Source organism: Streptopelia decaocto, assembly GCF_964273445.1.
Source record: "Streptopelia decaocto genome assembly, chromosome: 1".
Lineage (NCBI taxonomy): Eukaryota > Metazoa > Chordata > Aves > Columbiformes > Columbidae > Streptopelia > Streptopelia decaocto.
In genome coordinates, this window is record NC_138663.1 from 127,908,674 (window position 1) to 127,928,819 (window position 20,146).

The 20,146-nt window shown below is 46.4% G+C and overlaps 1 protein-coding gene across 4 annotated transcripts; it reads left to right on the forward strand.

Moving 5' to 3' along the window:
- The first annotated feature begins 1,921 nt into the window (after positions 1 to 1,921).
- On the forward strand, positions 1,922 to 15,854 carry CD2 (CD2 molecule). Of its 4 annotated transcripts, none has more exons than XM_082053100.1 (5): positions 1,922 to 2,045; positions 4,908 to 5,207; positions 7,789 to 8,031; positions 11,479 to 11,598; positions 14,071 to 15,854. In XM_082053100.1, the coding sequence occupies exons 1-5, from the start codon at positions 1,985 to 1,987 to the stop codon at positions 14,277 to 14,279; spliced, it is 933 nt and encodes a 310-aa protein (XP_081909226.1). In that variant the 5' UTR covers positions 1,922 to 1,984; the 3' UTR covers positions 14,280 to 15,854. The 4 variants fall into 4 exon arrangements, with proteins under 4 accessions (XP_081909226.1, XP_081909227.1, XP_081909228.1 ...); XM_082053101.1 differs by having other exon boundaries at positions 7,789 to 7,936; positions 11,567 to 11,598; XM_082053102.1 differs by having other exon boundaries at positions 11,567 to 11,598; positions 14,071 to 14,226.
- The last annotated feature ends 4,292 nt before the right edge of the window (positions 15,855 to 20,146 follow it).

Sequence of the window (20,146 nt, forward strand, 5' to 3'; positions counted from 1 at the left end):
TATTGTGGATGGTGGAAATCAGTGTCAGACAAGCAAGACTGAAATGCAAGAATAACTGCCATACCAGGAGACATCTTTTCTGTCTACGCCCTGGTTTTCTATATGGCTCGTTCAGCCCAGCAGTGTTATTTCCTGTGTGATGGGTAGGAGGGAGCGTGTCTGCAGCGAGCAGAAGAGCGTGAGGCCATGGTCGTCTGCAGGCCTGGCACACCTCACCTTGTCCCACCCAGCACAACCTGGGTTGGTGTTTGGGCTGTGGCAGCACACAGCTGTGAGCAGCAGCTCCCACCGTGCCTGCCCGGCTCCTTGGGGGACATCGCTGGTTGGTGCAGGGGTCGGTCTGCCAGTGCTCCCTGCCATAGCTCTTTTCAGGACGTGCATCCCATGCTGCATCGCAGGAGCAGAGTGTGGGTAGTGGTTTCAGCATGGTGGGAGCCTCCTTCTGCTCTGCTTTCTGAACCTTGGGGGAAAAAACAAAAAAGAAGGTAGGAGATACTGGGCTGACTGCCTTTGTCCAAACCCCTGTAGGTGCTCAGGCTGGAAGCAGATGTGTCCAAGCATGCAGAAATTGCATGACCCTGCCATCGTGCCCAGGGAGAGAGGTCCCCACAGCTCCCCAGAACCAGTGCTGCCGGCAGAGTCTGCTTGGCTGGGGAGATGCCTGGGCACAGCAGACTCTCTCTCGCATTGTTTTTCTCCGCAGAGGGTAGAGGTTGGGCGCAGAAATGTCATCTTGCTGCTGTTGCTTCCTCTCTCCTTTTGCATGTTCTTCCCTTGTGCGTTCTTTGTAAGGAAACAATAATAAAAAAGAAGAATGAAAAGCAAGGTTTTCCCACGATGTACAGAGGCAGCAATACTGTGATTTTAGTGTGTTTTAGCTCAGGTAACTTTTTCTCCTTCTGTGCAAAAAGAAGTAGTTTTTACCAGTGTTAGTACCAGTTAAAGATGACAAAGCTGGAGAAGGGAAAGTGTCTTACAAGACCTTCCAATAATTGCAAGGAAGAAGAATGACATAAAAGAGTGAGAAAGATTTATCTAATATTTTACATCTCCTGTGCCACAGCTTTTCCTCTGTCTTCTTTCTTGGTTTCCATCTGCGATGAAAAGCTGAAAGATTTTAGCAGCTGCTATAGCAGAGGGATTGTGCCGGGGATGATGTGATTCAAAATCCTCACCACCCCATCTGTTTCATGTTGGAATGAGGAATAAAGATTTTATTAGCTTCTTATGTGTTTTTGGACCTACCTCCCATGCCTCCTCCCACATTCCTTCCTCACCATCTTTCTCAGACTAGCCAGCTTCAGGGCTGGTTTCTAGCTAGACCAAGGCAATGTTTTCAACGCTTCCATGTTCATTCCTCTTTCAAAGCTTCCATGCCTGCAGGACACCTTTGCGTGGCACTAGCCAGCCCCTCACAGATCAGGCATTGATGCAAAGTTGATCCTGATGGTTTGCAAGGGAAGCGTGTCTCCTTTCTACATGTTGCCCAACAGCCATCGGCTACCTGCTCCCTTCTGGGGATCCTGGGCTTGCTGTCCCATTGATGCTGATGAGGCTCTGGGGGAGAAGAAGGATTTCCATCACAGCCCCCACCTCAAAAACCACATTTGTCCTATTAGGATGGTGGCACGTGGATGCTGGATTTGAACTCTTTGTGTGGACATTAAAGAGGATAAGGGGCACTGGCTGACCCATCAGCTTGATAAACAGACCTTGGGGACATTCCTGCATTTTACTGTGCCTTTTCCTTGTCACTGCATCTTGTCCCCATCCTGACAAAACAACCCGTTGAGAGGTACATTTCGGCCATATTTTTTGTGGCTGTGCTAGAAACGAGAAGTGCCGGGCTGAGAGCTGGAAGAGGGGAGGAGGGCACGGGGGTTGTACTGACACGTCCCACAACTGCCTGCTCACAGCAGAAAATCCTTTCACCTGCCAGGAGCTATCATTCGACAAGGCGACACTGGATTTTTTCACTCTGAAAATGAACTTTAGGAGGATTTTCCTAATCAAGTGCATGCTGCTTTTATTTCCCAGTGTAAAATGTGAGTTTTTCTTACTTTTTGGGGGACTAATGTTGTTAAAATTGTATTTTAAACCATTTACAAGTTGGTGGGATGTTACTGATAAGAAACTAGTTCCACTTACCCAATGAGGGAAGACCTTTGGGTTATTGCTGTTTTTATTGGATTTAATTTTCAGCCAAAGGGGAGGGCAGGATCTAAGTTTCCTATTCCAGTTACAATAATAAGCTGTAAACAGTTTTGGTTTTAAATTAATGAGCCTTAATTTGACACATGTATAATGAGAAATGTCAGCATGTAGTTTTCTTTCTGCCCTCGAGGTAGCTTGTACTACATAAGAGATCAAGTTCATGGTGCATTATCGCATGTAATTTCCTTTTCTTATCAAAGATGAGCAAATCTTTTGAAAGTGCAAATTATATTCTTCCGTAAATATTAGCAGAAAGTGATATATTTCAGTGTCTTTGGTGCAGCTGAAGAAGTCTAGGATGTGAAAACAGCAAGCAAATACAGGCATCTTTTATATTTTGTGTATTATTGCTCTCATTATTTTTTAAAATATTAATCTAAAAACTTAATCAAGGTGTTAACTCATAGATTAGAGAAGGTTGTAAAAGATAGAGGCAATACAATGGTGCATAGATTTTTTTTCCCCCTGTTCATTCCACTATAGATTGTGTGTATGGCTGTTTAATGCTTTTCTTTTCCTCCAGAACAAAATTGATAGATAAATAAGGAGGTGTTGTTGGTTTTTTTGTTTTGTTGTGTTTTTTTTTTCTGTACATGATATATAAAACATCTTCCCTGGCAGAAATGAAGATTATTCCCTTGAATGGAAAACTTATGTCAAAGACTTTCTTCTCTAAATTTATTATTGAAGCTTTTCCTTTTAACTCTTTCTTGTGACTGTGAGTTCTATGCTGCCAGATCAGATCTTTCTGCCCCTTGGGCAGCATTTCAGTTGGCACTACCAGAAACGTCATTGCATTATCTAAACAGATTTTTAGCATCACATGCATGGAATCCTGAGCTTTCCATTAGAAAGACTATGGAAATGGGATAAACATTCAGAAATATGTCTAAGTGGTCTGTCCATAGAGTTTCCATAAAGTTGCTGTTGAATTAGCCCTGAAAACGTAGATTTGGGGTTTTTTTACTTCCAGAGGGAAAATAAATCCTATTACTGGCTCTAAATATCTGTGCATGACTAAGCAGAAACAAGTATCAGAATTCAAATGTTTTACTATAATCTGTAGTGTCATCTATGTGGAGGATAGTTACTTCCAAGGCTGTTTGACAGCTTGTTTTCCGAATATTTCAATAGATACGTCAAATATATTGTAAAAAATGCAATAGAGATATAATGGCCTCTCCCTAGACTGGGGGTGAGTTGCCAAAAGCACTTCAGTATTAATTTTCTTGTTGCAGAGGCACACTATTTTAATTCTTTGATTATCTCTAGTATTGTTAGTTTAATGAAATACCAACTGGATTTCAGTTCCCCCCCGTGATGAACTTGTCATCGTCCTAGATACCAGGAATGAAGGACTGTAATAAAAAGACACATCAACATAGTTTTTCTCTCTGTGGGGAAAAAGTGCCTAAAATATATAAAATTCAAGCAGAATCAGCTCTATCTGGTAATGTGAAGAAAAATCCTCTCCTGCCGATCAGCTTTATCCGGTAAATTGAAGAGGAATGAAATAAGAAAATGACAAATGAAATAAGCCGTGGCTCTGAGTGCACATGCAGTTATCAGTGACAGCATCCCACCTGGCACTTGTGAGCACTTTTCTACCTCCTTGTGCACATTTTCTACCTGTCACTATCGGGTGGATATAGAATCTTACTTGAAGTGTTCTCCTGGCAAACTTTGGGCCCAGAAGTCCCTGTTCACCAGCGACGGGCCTTGCAAAGGGTGTTGAAGCAGCCTGGAGGGGAGAGAGCATGCCCGAAGGGTACATCATCTCCACGGGTAGTAAGGTGATTGATGCTTAGCAGCCTTGGCTTTCCTGAGTGTCACCTTCAGCAGCCACACACTAAGCACTGCCCAGTGCTGGCAGCACCTTTGGGAAGCACCTGCTCTTACCTGTTCTGGAGAGGGGACCTGTCATCGAAGGAGACCTTCAAAGAGAAAAGTTTTTCTTTGGCCTTTGTTTATCTCCTGATGTCTCCAGTGCCTGATCAGTTGACAGGATGTGGTCAGCTGTTTGTTTCTCCCAGCCTTACTTGCCCCACTGTGATCCTGAGCTAGAAAAATCAAATGGATATATCCCAGAAGGGCAGGGTGCCCGGGATGGGTGAGGAGGGGGCACTGCAAACTGGTAGCACCGGGTCTGCCTCCAGTTCAGTGCCTTACACTCACTGCTTAACATGAGCCACTATTATTAATATTGTTATTGCCATCTCTGTTATTGCTGCGCTGATCCTTCTGTCCAGGGCCACTACTTGTTTGTGTACTTGCTGTCCACAGTAATGTTTGCAGTGATGGGTGCTCTGGGTACCAGACTGTGCCATGTACAAAAGACACCAAAGTGACCTTATTTTTAGGAAGGGTTAAGTCCACAGGCAGCCATGAATCTTGGCATCCAATATCACTCCAAATGAGTCATGCAAAGTATAAATTCAGCTTTTGAAAGCTGGACTCTTAGCTTCCTTGCCTCTCAGAATTAAACTGGGGGCTAACATTTATCTAATGAATGATCAAGTGATGCTTTGGAGCAGGGGAAGATAACAGCATCAGTAACGCAAAAAGGTTTGGGCAGCTCAGAGTGGGTAGCAAGTGGCAACCTTTTGGGTCACTGCTGTGGCTCCCAAGTATGGCAGTGGGGATGTGAGACACATAGAGACATGCTGACAGGCTGGTTGTCCTTCCCTTTACAGGCTCGGTCAGCAACTTGATTTACACAGCCGTGAATGAGTCAGTTTTTCTCCACATCGCTGTTGCTGCTGAGAACATCTATGATGCAACGTGGCTGAGAGACAGAAAAAAGTTGCTTCAGTTAAAAGATAACAAAGTTAAGTACTACGTAAACAAAGACCAGTGCAGGTGTAAGGTATTCCTCAATGGGACTCTGCGAATAGAGCGTGTGGTGAAAGAGGACAGTGGAAAGTACACAGTGACTGTTTATCAGAAGGATGGAAAATTGTCAGCAGAAGAAGATAAAATGTTCATCGTTCAGGGTGAGTATTTGCACTGCATACCATTTCCAGCACAGCTGAATAAGACTTGGTGTTCTTGCTCTCTTCTACAGCCCCCCTTTCTGTTCTGGGGGTACTTCTGTGAGATGTACCTCTTTCCTCCCACCGCTGACAGCAGTCTGCCACTCTTCTCCCTTCTCTTGCTCCAGCTGATGCCCTCTGGTCCCCTGCTTCTCTCTGGTTCCCCTCTTTGTCAGCCACCAGGTTTCTACGTGGGCCCAAGCAAGCAGCCATGAGCATGACCATGCTGAAGCAGGGTGGGTGTGGATGGCCCCACTGCAGCACTGCAGGCTATGCTGGGACCCCTGGAGCCCTGAGCTGGGGCAGCACCATGGGAGTGGGGCTGTGCCTCCAGCAGCATCCTGCTGCCAGAAACCTACATGAGGTACCTCTGTGGCTGATGCACTGTACACTTCTGGCACTTCTGTTGCTATTTTGTGGGCACTGAGTCATGACTTTTGGACTCTAGCTACTGTTCGAGAAAGCTGAGCACTTTGTATAGCATCTGCCCACCTCCTGGGGAGTGCTCAGGAGCCCAGGTAGCAGTAAATGTTTGTATTTCATAAAATCATAAAATCATTTTGGTTGGAAGAGACCCTCAAGATCATTGAGTCCAACCGTAACCTAACTCAGGCACTAAACCATCTCCCTAAGAACCTCATCTACGCATCTTTTAAACCCCTCCAGGGATGGTGACTCCACCACTTCCCTGGGCAGCCTGTTCCAATGCCTGGCATCTCTTTCAGTGAGAAATTTTTCTTGATATCCAATCTAAACCTCCTCTGGGGCAACTTGAGGCCATTTCCTCTCATCATATTGTTTGTTACTTGGGAGAAGAGACCAACAACCTTCATGCTACAGCAAGGCAATCTTCTGGGCAATGTGGTCCCACCCGATTTTTGCTCTAACATAAAAAATAGCCAGTAGTCACCTCCCTTGAGATACTTCACAATAGGGGAAGAAGACTCCTGCACCCTATCCTTTCATAGCATAACACATAACATTACAGCTGCTGCTTCCTCTCCAGACCTCTAAGCTGTAGGGCAGCATGGGTTTTTTTCCCAGGAAGAGGATGATTTTATTCTGTCCTTCTTCAGCCACCATTCACACCTCTGCCAGCCTCTTTGAGTTTGTGGGCACCATCAGGCACTACAGAAATGATGTACTGATGATGTAGCAATGACAGCTGGAGTGGTTTTAGCAGGGTTTCTGCACAGTGGGAGGCCCCATGGCTAACAAACTGCTGAGCAGTGAGGGTGTGTCACTACTTTGGGAATTATTGTTGCAATCTGCCTACAGATTCAGGAAGTCATCAGGGCCTGATACTGCTTACTCATGCCTAAAGCCACTGAACTGTCATTTGCATGTCCTGGGTTCGACTTCAGGTTAAGGGTCCAACCTGGCTATGTGCTACATCATTTTATCTACTGTTCAGCAGAGAGATGGCCTTACCTCTGAAAGCAGTTTTGGAAGTAAAGTCCTTTAGTAGCTGCTGGGTGTTAGAGTAATTTGTCAGCCAGATTATATTTTGTTCCTAGGGTTGAACAAACGGTTGTTCCAAAACAAAAAATAGTTTATCATCACACAACTCCATCACCAGGACCTGAACTCCAGTGTTTCGCACTAGGATGTTCCCCTGAACTATAGGTTACAGCTTGTGGAAGAGGAGTGGGCTTAACAAAGAAAGGATGGCTGCAGATGTCACATTATGAACCTATACCGCATTTTATACAAGTGACCCTTCTTGGCTTTAAAATTTATGCTCTCTATAACTTACACTGCCTACAACTAGAGCTGGCCCTGCCATGTTTTTGTTTACCTGGTCTAAAAGGCAGAAATTTATTTTTTTTCCATCTGATGTCCCTGCCAGCTGCCCCTAGTTGAGGAAAGTCCTGCGGGCTTTTCTGGCTCTTTCAAGGCCACCAGTGATAAGAGAATCTGGAAATGAACTGTAGCTAGGTGATGGCAGAACATAAAAATAGACAGAAATCAGTTGTCTCTGTCTTAGCCCCACTGAGAGCTAAGAGGTTGTCTGTTTTATGTTTTCCACTCTGTTTTGATGGGTGTTCATGCTGTGGCTGTTGTGCTAGCTGAGTGTCTTTGGCCACAGATAAAGCACCGTAAATAACTGTTTGCCCTGTCTTAGAGGAAATCTCTCCTGATGGGCATGGCTCTGATCACGGCTGACTTCATTTGCACCAAAACTTTGGGGCTGGAGTTGGAGGGGGCTGTGGCTCTAAGTTCCTCCCATCTGTTGCCTCCTTGAAAACACAGTTTCCTCTCCTCACCTGCCTGCCTGCCTGCCTGTGAACCAGGCTCAGCTTGTTGGTGCAGCTCTGCTTTGCTAGGCTGAATATGTAGGCTAATATACTGCATTTCTTTATTATTGCCGCACTACTTCAGTACTAGAAGTCTAATTTGCTCTTAATTCTTCTCCAGTCTCATTAGCTGGTGTTATTCCCTTACTGCTTATTGGGAGCTAATTCTCTGTTCTGCTTAATAATGGAGGTTTTCAAAAAGAGAAACCATCTCAGATGTGCCTGTCCCTTCTCTTCTTTTTCAGAGCCTGTCCCTCAGCCAATCCTCAGTTCCGAATGCATAAATAAAAGTGCATCTGTCAAGTGCGAAGTAAAGCAGAAGAATAAAGACGAAACATTTATAATAGAACTGACTCAAGATAAAAGCAAAAAAATCCAAAAGAATGCAACAAGGTTGGAATTGCACACACGGTATTCTGGGATGTTCAGATGTGTTGTTAAGAATGAAGTCAGTGAAAAAGTGACTGAAAAAGTAATTAAATGCTCAGGTAAAAACATCCATTTTTGCCAGAATCTGCTAGGGCAGACCCATAAAGCCTTATGTAGTTGTATGTATCTGTAGGACTGATCCAGGTGTCAGGAGCCTCAATTGTTTCTGGTACCCAGTATCACAAGTCTACCACTGCCGTGGTTATTGGGAGCTGATGCTATTGTGGTAGCCAGGATACGAGTTGTACTTTCTGCCTGGCATTCCCCAGCCTTGTGGCACCTCCATCCACCCCACCCTGCTGCTGCCTGCCCCACTGCTGCCCTTGTGGCATCCCTGCTCTAAAAGCAGGGTGACCAAGCCAGAGACAGTGAGATGTGAGGTGGGTCATGCTCCTCCTCTTTTTCTGCAGCCGAAGATGTTTAGCCCCATGCTCAGTGGGCCCTAGGGGTTTGCTGGAAGAGGGAGAGAGGTTTTTCTGGCATCAAGAACCTTGTGGGTAGCAGACAGGTGCCCAGGGTGCTATGAGATGCTGCTTCCACCAGGGATGAAGTCTCCTGGGGGAAACTGCAGGTTGCCTGCAAGGTCAGGCTGGCTGAGGGATTAATGAACAAGACAGATAGTCTTGCTCATTTTCTCCCTCCCATCCATCACTGCTTAGTCTTCTTCCAAAAGTTGCCAGGGGTATCCTAACAGACTTTCTGGTATGAGCATCCTGACAGACTCCAGTGGTGTCAGTCATCACTAGTGGTAGACCAATGAAGTAAAGGAGAAAGTGGGGAGGTGGGTCTGAAAGTTTTTTAATGACACACAGTAGTCTGTAAAAGGCAGAATGCATTTTACCCCTCATTTTGTATTGTCCTTTATTCCTTTAAAACTAATGGTACTTCACAAAGGTTAACTTCAGTCAAAGAGTCCAAAGCCAAAGGGTTGACTTTAGTAAGATAATATAAAACTATACAAGCTATCATGACATAAATTAATGGCTTATTTTTGGAAAATATGGCTTGGGGTCTTCCCTATATATACGAAGCCATGGCATTGATTTCAAGGGATTTACATCCTCATGGCTGGGAAAATAGTTGCACATTATTTTTCTCCTCTTCATGTTCATACCTATAAAAGTGGTTGTTGCCCACTACATATGGATATGGATGGATGCTTTGACAAGTGGAAGAATAAACTGAACTCTCCCACTCGGCCTAGAAATAAGGAGGAAGTTTATGATGAATTTAGCTGAGCTTTGGGGCTGCATGCCTCAGATGAGCATATCTCAAATGTGCCATGGATTTTCTTACTCACTTGAAGTGTCATTGTTCTAAGCCACAAAGCCAGCAAAAGAACTGAAGGACTGCATTTAAATGAGCAGAGTCAGATGGAAAATGATTAGATAGGCAAAAATGCCATCGCCGTTCCTGGTAAAAGTTTGAACATTAAGGCAAAAACAGGAGACAGACCATCATCGTGTGACACTGGATGTGGTGTTCAGTTCAAAGTTCAGATTGCCAGTGCAATACTAGGGAAAAGTTCTTGAATTTGCTGGGCTTGGATTCATCCTACCTAACTGTGAGCACTTTGCTCAAAGCACTCTCTTTCTCTAGATTCCCTGTAGAGCCGGTGGAGAGTGGGGGGCTCACGAGAGCTGGCTCAGTATTTCCAATTTCCAGCTATTCCTGACATAGTGAATTTAGAGAAAGTCCATGGCGTGAGAAGGGAGGGAGCAAGCTTTAAGGTATAAAGGCCTTACTGAAGTGACCCAAGATCTGCTGAAGCTGATGGAAGGGCAAAGAACTGAGGGACAGGGTGGTCTTTGCTCTCCTGTGCAGCCCTTGCTTCCTGAAGGATCTTCCTGATGCTTAAAATAGCCATTAAAGGGTTATTTTCTGCTGCATGAGTGCCTGACCTGGTGGGCTGCACAGTCCTGTTGGTGCTGGCATTGGGACAGGTCTGAGGTGTGGGGGACTGGGATGTGGCATGGACTTTGGAGCCAGGCGTGAAAACATACTGCTGGATTAGGTCCATTTAAGGTAGGGCAAACTAGTCCAAACACTTTGTCTTAATGAGGAAACACTGGCTGAAGCTGGGCATCCCAGGGCACAGGCCAGGCACACATGGGCCTACCTGCATTGCTGGTATAGGCAGCCATTAGCCATCAGCCAGTTACTCTGAGTTCACTTCTTTTCACCCTTGAGAAATGTTCTTCTTTCACAGGGTGAGTTGGATGGGAGAGTTTGTTTTTTCTCAAATCATTAACAAACTAAAAAAAGGTTTGCCACACTGATCTTTAAGGTACAAATATATCATATCTCAGACATCAAAAACCACTAAACCCACATAGCACTACCCTTCCTACTCAAACAAAACCCCTCAAATATTTCTGTGTGGTGGCAGGAGTCTGTCAGCTCCATAGCTGATTAAAAATCTCTCAGCTTGCAGTCAAACCTCCTTCAGTCCTGCTGCCTTCCATGAATGTCTGGTCTTGCTTTTTGCATCTGGTCTTGAATTTTGACCTTTAGCGGGCAAGGCATGCTTCAGATGGGCTTCAGCTCAGCTAACTTTTCATATAAGCATAAATATTTGTAAGTCTGCCTGGGCCCACCTTATAGTCAGCTGGGAGAAACAGGCACGGAAAGGGCAAAATACACCTCGATGTAACACTGGCAGCTAAAACAGTTGAGAAGAACCATATCAGTGAGGATGCCAGTCTTTTTTTTGGTGGCCTTTATACTGTAGACATCTCGACTTTGGTGTCATCACTCTTTGCCCTCCATGTGCATGCCCACAAAATGTTAAGGGTGGTACCAGTGGTATTATCTCCTTTGGAGCTCTGTCTCCCAAGAAGGAAGGTGCACTTCTGCTGGGTTCAACTCCACAGTGCCTGTGCTGGAGCATGAACACCAAATGTCAGGAGGACAGCCCAAGCAGGAGGTGGCAAAGGGAGGCCAGTGTCCAGCAAGCCCTATCTGGCCAAAATAAGGAACATTCATACAAAACTGTTCTTCACCAGGCAAATCAAACTAATTTTGAAGCTGTGGGGTGTTTGGTTATGTTTTTATCCTTTTCAATTTTTTTTTTTCCATACAGCCAAAAATTGAAGAGGAAGTACCAAAATACTATGAAGCAAGTTAGTCTCAGTGTTTCCAGCTCAGTATGAAGTACTTCAAAACTTTATTTTTGTGAGATGCAGAGCACTGCCTGGATGCTCATTGTCCTTAAAAGGGTCCATTGCGAGCAGGAAGGGGGCATTTGTGGTAATTTAAATAAGATGAGCTGGCACACATGAATGCTCTGCCTTCAATTTTCTGCAGAACTTGAATCCATCAGGGAGCAATCAAAATTCTCCACAATGAGGACCAGCTACTTTCTGCTGTGTACAGAGAAAAGGCAAATGATAGGGTCTGTCACTGGGGCTGCCTTCACAGTCAATGGAAGAAAATATGGAATTCTAGGTAGACATTGTGGAAGTTATATCTTTGCGTCTAACATCCTCTTTCATTCCCTTAACTAGGCCAGTTGGACCTTTATCTCATCTTAAGCATAGCAGGAGGTGCAACCTTCTTTGTCATCTTTGTGATTTTGCTTATTTGTTGTATCAGGAAGAAGAAAGCAGAAAGGCTTAGAGATTATGGTAAGTATTTAAGGGGCTTTATGTTGCTATCCAGCTACCTAAAATCTTCGAGCTCCCTGCTGACAGCACCCCGGTGAGCAGGAACACTCTTTCTGCCTTGGCATGAGAAAAAAAGCCAACGTTTTTGGCATATGGTGAATCTTGGCAGATTAGCTGGCATTGCCAGTCTCAGTTTCTGCTACATGCTTTGAACAAAAGAATTCTTGTTCTCAAGCCATTTTGTTTATTTGTGGGGGAAGAATTGCTCCTCTAAAGCTCAGCCAAGGCCACTAGTCATGAGCATATGTGGGGCCTAAAATATACAATTAGATATCCTGTCAGTAGATTTTTTTAAATTAAATTTATATGGTGTAAAATTAGGATCCTTGAAATCATTAGTCACATTTGGAAACATTGTAGACAGTGAGAAGGGTCAAGAAGGGCTCACCTTTTCTGTGAGTTTCCTCAGGCATCTCATAGAATTTGTTCTCTCTACAAAACAATGTCCTTGGAGGCCTGTGGACACTGGAAATCCAACTTGTGGCAATTTAAAGAGCTGAGGTTTTCAGAGTGGGCAGAGATTTCATCTATTGTCCAAAACTCATGCTTCTCTCAGACCATAAGAAGTACTCTGCCAGAGTCTTCTCTGAGAGTGGTCTTGATGGAGAAGTTGCCTTGAATTACAACCCAGGCATTGCTGTTAGTTTGGGTGGACTGAGGACACTGAGCTACCACTCAAGAAGAGATGTCTGGCCCACCTGGAAGGGGAGGCTAAAGCAGGAGAGAGGTGGCTCTGGCAAGGAGATCGCCTTGCAGCCATGGGAACACTTTAGTGTTAAAGGCTTGTTTCCAAGTTCTGCCCCCACGCATTGTGTCAGGCTTACTGTGTGGTCACTAATACAGCTAGTTGTGTGAGTTACAAAATGGGAGTAAAAGCTCCTTCGCACACTACAACAGTCTTTGTCAAGATAAAGAGGGCAATACCTGAAGGAAACCTCAGGTGATATCTCAAAGGTGCCAAGGGTCAGGCTGAAAAGGGTGAGCAAGACAGGTCCTGTGACCAAGGGGAGTGCAACCTCCTGGAACCTGAGCATGCGTAACTCACCATGGCCCTCTCACTGCTCCAGAAGTTACAACCATGAACAACAGGAAGGTGCTTTCCCTGTTCTCTGAGAGAGCTCACCAGAGTGGCACCATGGGATGCCATCTCAGAAGGCTTGCCACAGCTTGTGAGCACAATGCTGGCATGAGCATAGCCATCGAGTGTTAAAAAATTTACATTATGGCTGTTCTTGTTTGAACGGGATACATTATTTCCTCAACTGTGAAGTGATAGCATACCCTTAATTCTTGGGTCTGAATTCAGCAAGAATTGAGAAAAAGAGATGTCTGGTAAAATGAGAACTAATATTAGAGGGTGATTAGCCTCTTTGAAACAACATGTGCTTAAGGCCATTTCAGTGCCCCAAGAGGTAAATCCCTCAATCCCTAAACTAAGCTGACCGACGTTTCAGAAATGAGGAGTCAGTGATCAAAAGTTAGCTGGCATGAATTTACTTCTATGTGTGTGGAAATTAATGCTGGCAAAATGGACTTCTTGCTTCCAGGTACCTGGAAATCCCAGCAGGGATAGTGGTGGGGCAGAGTGCTTTCATCATAGAATCATTTTGCTTGGAAAAGACCTTCAGGATCATTAAGTCCAACCATACCCTAACTATAGCACTAAACCATGTCCCTAAGGACCTCATCTAAATGTCTTTTAAACATCTCCAGGGATGGTGACTCCACCATTTCCCTGGGCAGCCTGCTCCAGTGCCTGACAACCCTTTCTGTGAATAATTTTTTCATAAACCTCCCCTGGCACAACTTGAGGCCATTTCCTCTCATCCTATCACTTGCTGCCTGGGAGAAGAGACCAGCCCCCTCCATGCCACAACCTCCTTTCAGGTAGTTGTAGACAGCGATAAGGTCTCCCCTCAGCCTCCTTTTCTCCAGGCTGAACAGCCCCAGTTCCCTCAGCTTCTCCTCATCAGACTTGTGCTCCAGGCCCCTCACCAGCTTCATTGCTCTCCTCTGCACTCTCTCTGGTATTGATGTTGCTTCCTGGGCTTACATCCCACGCTCCCTTTGGTGCCCCATTTTGAAAATAAGACAGAGCAGCTCAGGCTGGGAGTGTCCATTAGTGACTGCTGGGCCCTCCCCAGCAAAGTCAATTCCCCCAACATAGATAGGGCAGAGCTGTCCCAAATGCCCCCAGGTACGTTGACCTCAGCCAGGCAACCAAAAGGCTTTTGGGTTTGCCTGGGGTGCACAGGCAGAGGTGATTTTGCTTGTTCCATTGGAGTAGCAGGAACACCTCGGAGTGATAGTAGCCTTCCAGGTAAGAACAACATTTGGCTTTTTCTTGCTTGGGCCAAGCACTTTTCCCTGGCTGTTCAGCCTCTGCTTAGACTTAACTACGTGCCTAACTGCTGGGTCCTTCTGTCATTTCAGAAGACGAGCAAGTGATGCAGGCTTGCCAGGCGGACAGTGAGATGGTGGTACGGGAGCTCCCTCAGCCGCCATCCAACCCGACCCCGAAGCAGCTGCGTATCCAGCAGCGGCCACTGCCACAGCCCCAGGGGCAGCAGCAAGCAGTGCCCCCACGGCCCCGGCCCCGCACTCAGCAGCGTACTCCAAACCATCCAAGAGAAAGACCTTGAATGTCTGTCCTGGAAGGGAAGGTGGTCTCTCGACTCCACCATTCACTGAGAAAATAAAGTTTCCAGTCGTCAGGAACCCCTCCTGCCCAGCCTTGCATGACGCTCAGCTACGAAATGACAGCTTTTGTTGCAGAAAATTAGAGCATCAAATGGAGATGAAAAGACCCAGTGGAGGAGGTTCAAGGTGATGGGCATTCATCCCTGCCGTTATTTTTCTTCAAGTGTCTTCATGTTAGGGTATGGAACACCGAGCCTTGAAACCTGTGTCTTTCTGTGATTCATTTGTTTTTAGTGCACCTTGTTGTCTTCGTGCTTTTGGATGGATTATATCAAGAAGAAGCTAAAGTTCTGGTAAGAAAGCATGGGCCTGAGGATCTTTCCTTTCTCCTGCCACACATTAGATCAGCCCTCTGACTTCAGCATCAAATGCATGACCTTCTGGATCAAAACATAGTTGTGTGTAATTTTCTGGGAGAGGACCTCCAGCACTGGGGATTTCAAAAGGCAGATGAGATAACCATCTGTGAGGCATCTTCATCCTGCTGAGGGCTAGGGCAACATGCTACACAGCCTCTCCAAGGACTATTTCAGCTTAGTTTTCTGTGACTCCTTTTTGGCAAATAAAATGAAATTTTATTCTCAGCATAGGTCTTTTTGGCTATCCAGACAATCTTTTTTGTCACAGAAGAGGTCCGGTATCTGTTAACTCATGAAACAAGTGTTATGAGTTGCCAGGCAGTCTGATTACTAGTGGCATTGTCTGAATTGTCATGGTTTTTACTGTAGGGCTGCCTGCTGATGTTGAGGGACCGTAATCCTTGATTCTGCTGGTAAGCACCTCATGTATAACCAGGTGATGACAGAGAACTTTTGAGAGATCTCTCTCCCAAGGGGAGAGGATGGACTGCAATAACTGCACCTGCATTTCCCTCCATGTGCTGGAAAATACTGCTTGCTCTTTTGGTCCTTGGAGATGTTTGTAACTGCCTCTATGGGACAGCTGAGAAGCCGCAACATCTGAATGGGTACATTGGCCCACCTGGTGCAAGAGGCACCAGAGAGCATAAGGCATCCAGCTAGCAGGTTCTGCATTAGGCAGAAGAGTGTGTAGAGTCTCTTTCAGGCTTGACTATCCTATATATGCCAGTGGAGTTAAAATAGCCATCCTTGTTTCTCCTGAGAAATGTGACTATTTTTATCTTCTGGTACAAGGGCAGGGAAGTAACTTGTCAGGGAGAAAGAGGTCTCTGCCTCCCCCAGAGCTCAGTCACTTTTCCTTGAACTTCAATGGTGGACACAACCCTGGGAGTGTCGCTTGCTCTTGGCTTAGCTTGCTGCAGCTTGTTTTAGGGCCTTCACTATTTAAAGTTGCATTTGGTAAACATTTTGTGGTTTATTTTGTAACATGTGCTATTATGCCTGTAGTGAATGAATAAAGATGAGAGTGGGTGGAGAGGATCTTAGTTCATACCTGTGCTGGTACTTGAGTATCTGTATCTCACTTTGGTACAAAGGAGACAAGAAAAACATTTTAGTCCCTGAGCCATGGAATCATGGATGCAGGAGGTTTCACACCACCCCTGGGAGGTACCGGATACCACCTGAGTGCTGGCAGCTGGTGGGTTTGGGTGAGCACAATGTCCACCTGCCTGCTGTGGAGCATGCTCTGCCTGTGGGGCCGGAGCTTTGCTGGTGCCCTCTGCAGAGCAAGCAGCTGAGCTGGGACTCCTCTGTGTTTATGGGCACACTGGCCCTTCCCGGGACAGAGGGAGGGTTACTGGGACCTGAGGAGGAGGGCAGGCTCCTGCTGGGACTCCCTGCCACTGAATACTGCTCTCTGTGCCCTGAGCTTAACAGAGCTGCAGGAATGCTTTGCAGATGCTCCTTCCCCACTGCAGAGGTTTGGTGAGTTTCTGTCATAAATCTGAGAAGCCCTCCTGGGCTTCCCACTGGCTGCTGTCCTGGTCGCTCCTCTAAATGGGGCTGGTGCTGGTGGGGTGACATTTGCCTTGCAGGGGTGTACTAGTGCAGGCATGAGGTGGTGCCAGGGTGACTCTGGTCCAGCACAGAGCTGTGCTCACTCTCCTGGCAAGGAGCTGCAGCATGTTGCTGTCACAGAATCATAGAACAGTTTGAGTTGGAAGGGACCTTCAAAGGTCATCTAGTCCAAAACCCCTACAATGAGCAGGGGCATCTTCAACTAGATCAGGTTGCTCAGAGCCTCTTCCAACCTGGCCTGGAATGTCTCCAGGGATGGGGCATCTACCACCTCCCTGTGCAACCCAGGCCAGTGTTTCACCACCCTTATGCCCAGTGTAGGAACAGAAGGCAGGAAGCTTTTCTACTGTTGGTCACAAACTGCATCCAAACCCACCCTCAAGACCAGGCTTGAGACCATCCTGTGAACTGTGGAAACCTCTGTTGTCTCAGCTTAAGGCATATGAGGGCTGAGCACACCCAAAAGCTGCCCTTGGTTCCCTTTCCTGGGGAGCAGGGCTGCCAGCAGGGTCCCTGAGCACAGGTCAGGCCAGAGGCCACCACAATGCGCATTAGTGAAGCGTGGAGGTGCGTATTTTAATACTGCCCTCCACCTGGTTGCCGTAACCACAGGCTGGGAGAAGCACTCTCAGACTCTGTACAACTCCCTAAGGTCTCCTCTGGGTTACTAGAATCTTGCACTGTTTCTTTCCAGCTAGATGTTTCTTTCTTAGGTGCTAAGAGGCTCAAAGCTAAGTAAAAAGAGCTGAATTTAGCCCTGTTTGGTGGATTTGCACTAAAACACAGTCCTCTTTCAGGCAGAGAAGAAAATACTACAAGCACAGTGTCTCATCAGGGCAAAACTTATTTTTGATTGACGCCTTTTTTTTCATAGTCACCATTGTTTTTGTGATGTCCCATGTTTGTTCTGATGTGATACAAAGGATGATACTTGTATGGTCCTGAGTTCTACCCAGTGTTCACTTGAAAAGTCAGCATTTTTTCTGAATGTATGTCATGGAGCATTAAAATCTCGGGGTTTTATGCTGTAGTGGATCTTTCACTTCTGGAAAATGATCTGACAGCGAGATCTAAGAAATAACAGGAAGTGCTTGGCTCTGGTGATACTTGCTGCAACCTTTCTTTGTTCTTCTTTCATAGACAAATCTACCAGTGAGTCACACAGATGAAGTGTTTTTCCCCATTCTTCCTAAGGGGGATGAGACGAGACGGTTGACGTGCTGAGCCATACTCTGTAAGGGTGCTGGCTTGTCCAGCCCAGACTGGGAGACACAGCTGATGCTGCCCAGGTGTTAGCAGGGATCAGTGTTGCATGGTGAAGTGCTGCAGGGCCAGTGCTGAAGGAATGGGAGGAACGCTCTGCCTTTTGATCCAAGCAGGTCTGTTGTTGTGCTGTGCTCCTACAGCACTCCTTGGTTGTGCAGTCTGGGTAGGCACAGAAAAACACAATGGTTGGTTGTATACAAGATACAAATCTTCTATCTAAGTCTTAATCTGCTTGACTTCAAACCCAAATACCCAAACTTAGCATTTCTAGTAAAGAATACAAGACCTGCTTGTATCTTAGCTGGCCATTAGCCAGTCCACAGGGATGCTCTCTTTCTTCTGGTACAGGCAGTTCTGGAGCCAGTTAGATAGTTTCATTTCTAACCCAAAACTTTCAGTCTGTAAAAGGTCAAGTAGGAGATCATGGCTGTTCAAATACCTTTCTTGGCATGCTTGCCAAAATGATGCCATGGATGAAAAGACAGTGATTTCGTCCTTCTTCTGCAACAAATCTTCAGACTGTGACGCAGAGTCAAACCCCAGCTTGGACTGTGTTGCCCATCAGCTCCATTCTCCATTCTGAGAGACAGGGCATCACCTCCTCAGCCATGCTGAAACCTTGCAAAATGCTTAAGAAATGCTGGTTTGCCTTTCAAACTGTAGTCCTCTGTGGGCTGTGCTATGGGCGATAGGCAGGAACAGAGCTCAGCTGAGTGGGTGAGGTGCTCCTTGCAGATGCCGGCCATGCAATGAGCAGGCTGACATGGCTGTCACCTTCTGATCCCCAAACTGGCTGATGGTCACCCTGGGCCCAGAGAGACCAAGGGGCTTGTTCATGTGCTGCAAGTGATAATGTAAGGGGTCTGGCCTCAGACTTTCAGATAAAATCAGTTTCCAGTAGCTATCAAGCTTGTGAAATAACCCTGTCTGATGCTGTGAATAGAAAGTTAAGAGTTAGTTCAAGGTGAGCACAGTAAGAGACTCTGACAGCGAAGTGGCCTCCTCTTTCACAGAATCACAGAATCACAGAATCACAGAATCGACTGGGTTGGAAAAGACCTCAGAGATCATTGAGTCCAACCCTTGGTCCAACTCTAGTCCGTTTACTAGATCATGGCACTAAGTGCCATGTCCAATCTCAGTTTAAAAACCTCCAGGGACGGCGAGTCCACCACCTCCCTGGGCAGGCCATTCCAATGCCCGACCACTCTCTCTGTAAAGAATTTCTTTCTAATATCCAGCCTAAATTTCCCCTGGCAGAGTTTAAGCCCATGCCCGCTTGTCCTATTGCTAACTGCCTGGGAGAAGAGACCAATCCCCACCTGGCTAGAACTTCCCTTCAGGTAGTTATAGAGAGTGATGAGGTCACCTCTAAGCCTCCTCTTCTCCAGACTAAACAACCCCAGCTCCCTCAGCCTCTCCCCGTAGGTCTTATGTTCAAATCCCTTCACCAGTCGTGTTGCTCTTCTCTGGACCCGCTCCGCATCTCAGAGGAGGGTGGCCAAATCCAGCCCTCTCCTCACCCTCTCCCCCAACAAAGTGCTTCTTCCCCCCTGCAGGTGGAAGTTTCCAGAAGTGCCTTTTCCCATCCTTGCAGCCCAGCTGCTGCCCTACGCCATGGACCAGCAGAGGCCATGGGAACACTTCCCTCCTTCAGAGGTGCAGCTTTAGCTTTTATGCTTGCAAAGAGTTGCCAGAGCAGCTGTTTGAAGGGCCTCTGATGACCACCCTAAACTGAAATTCCCCTCTGCCCTGCTGCTGGAGAGGGGGAGAGCTGCAGCTCTGTGGGCAGAAGTGAAGTGAAGTCACTGTGCCAGAACAGCTGGGGCTGATTTGCTTTAGCTGGGCTCCAAGCAGTATCTGCCAAGGAGGAAGCCACCCCTGGCATGTCTGTCCTGAAAGTCCAGGAAGGAGTCAGCACTTTCAATGCCTCCCAGCTCTGCTTTGGAGGGGAAGATGGCAGTGAAAGTAAGAAAATAAGCAAAATTTCTTGCCCTTTGTGGGTTCTCCGGGCAGGGCAAAGGCAAATGAAGGGAATAAGGCAGGCTCTGTGCATGTAGCACACTGGACAACAGGTCAGGTGGAGAGGGATGGGCAAGCACAGAAATGGTTACTTGACAAGATGAACTGGATGACCAGGAAACAGGATTTGAGTCATGTAACTTAATCATGCTTGCAGTCCTGGGATGGGGCTTCTCTTTCCATGCAGAGCTCTCATCTTTGGGCAGGACGCAATCATAGGATGCCTTGCTGGGCCTCCTACGTCCCCCTCCTTTTTAATTCCAGGACCAACTGCCTTGTGCTCACCTCCTGTGACATTTCCCCAGGCAGCACTACTACAGCATTACTTTCTACTCTATTTTTACTTTCCTACAAAACACCCACTCTGGGCGGTTTATTTTTCCACTTTGAATGATACCTTAGCACTCCACCAATGCACACATCAGACTAAGGACACTGTGCCCACAGAGAGGGAGGAGAGGGGACTTTCAAAGCACCCCTGTGGCTTCAGAGCATGGTTCCTCTTCATCGTACCTGCCCCAGGAAGCCCCGCTCCAGGTTGCTTTGCTGTCAGGAATGATTTGAAAGGATGGAAGAGGGGT

Coding starts and splice junctions, on each gene's coding strand:
- CD2 (XM_082053100.1), top strand. CDS start 1,985: ATGAACTTTAGGAGGATTTTCCTAATCAAGTGCATGCTGCTTTTATTT. Junction 2,046..4,907: donor TTTATTTCCCAGTGTAAAAT/GTGAGTTTTTCT, acceptor TTCCCTTTACAG/GCTCGGTCAGCAACTTGATT. Junction 5,208..7,788: donor TAAAATGTTCATCGTTCAGG/GTGAGTATTTGC, acceptor CTTCTTTTTCAG/AGCCTGTCCCTCAGCCAATC.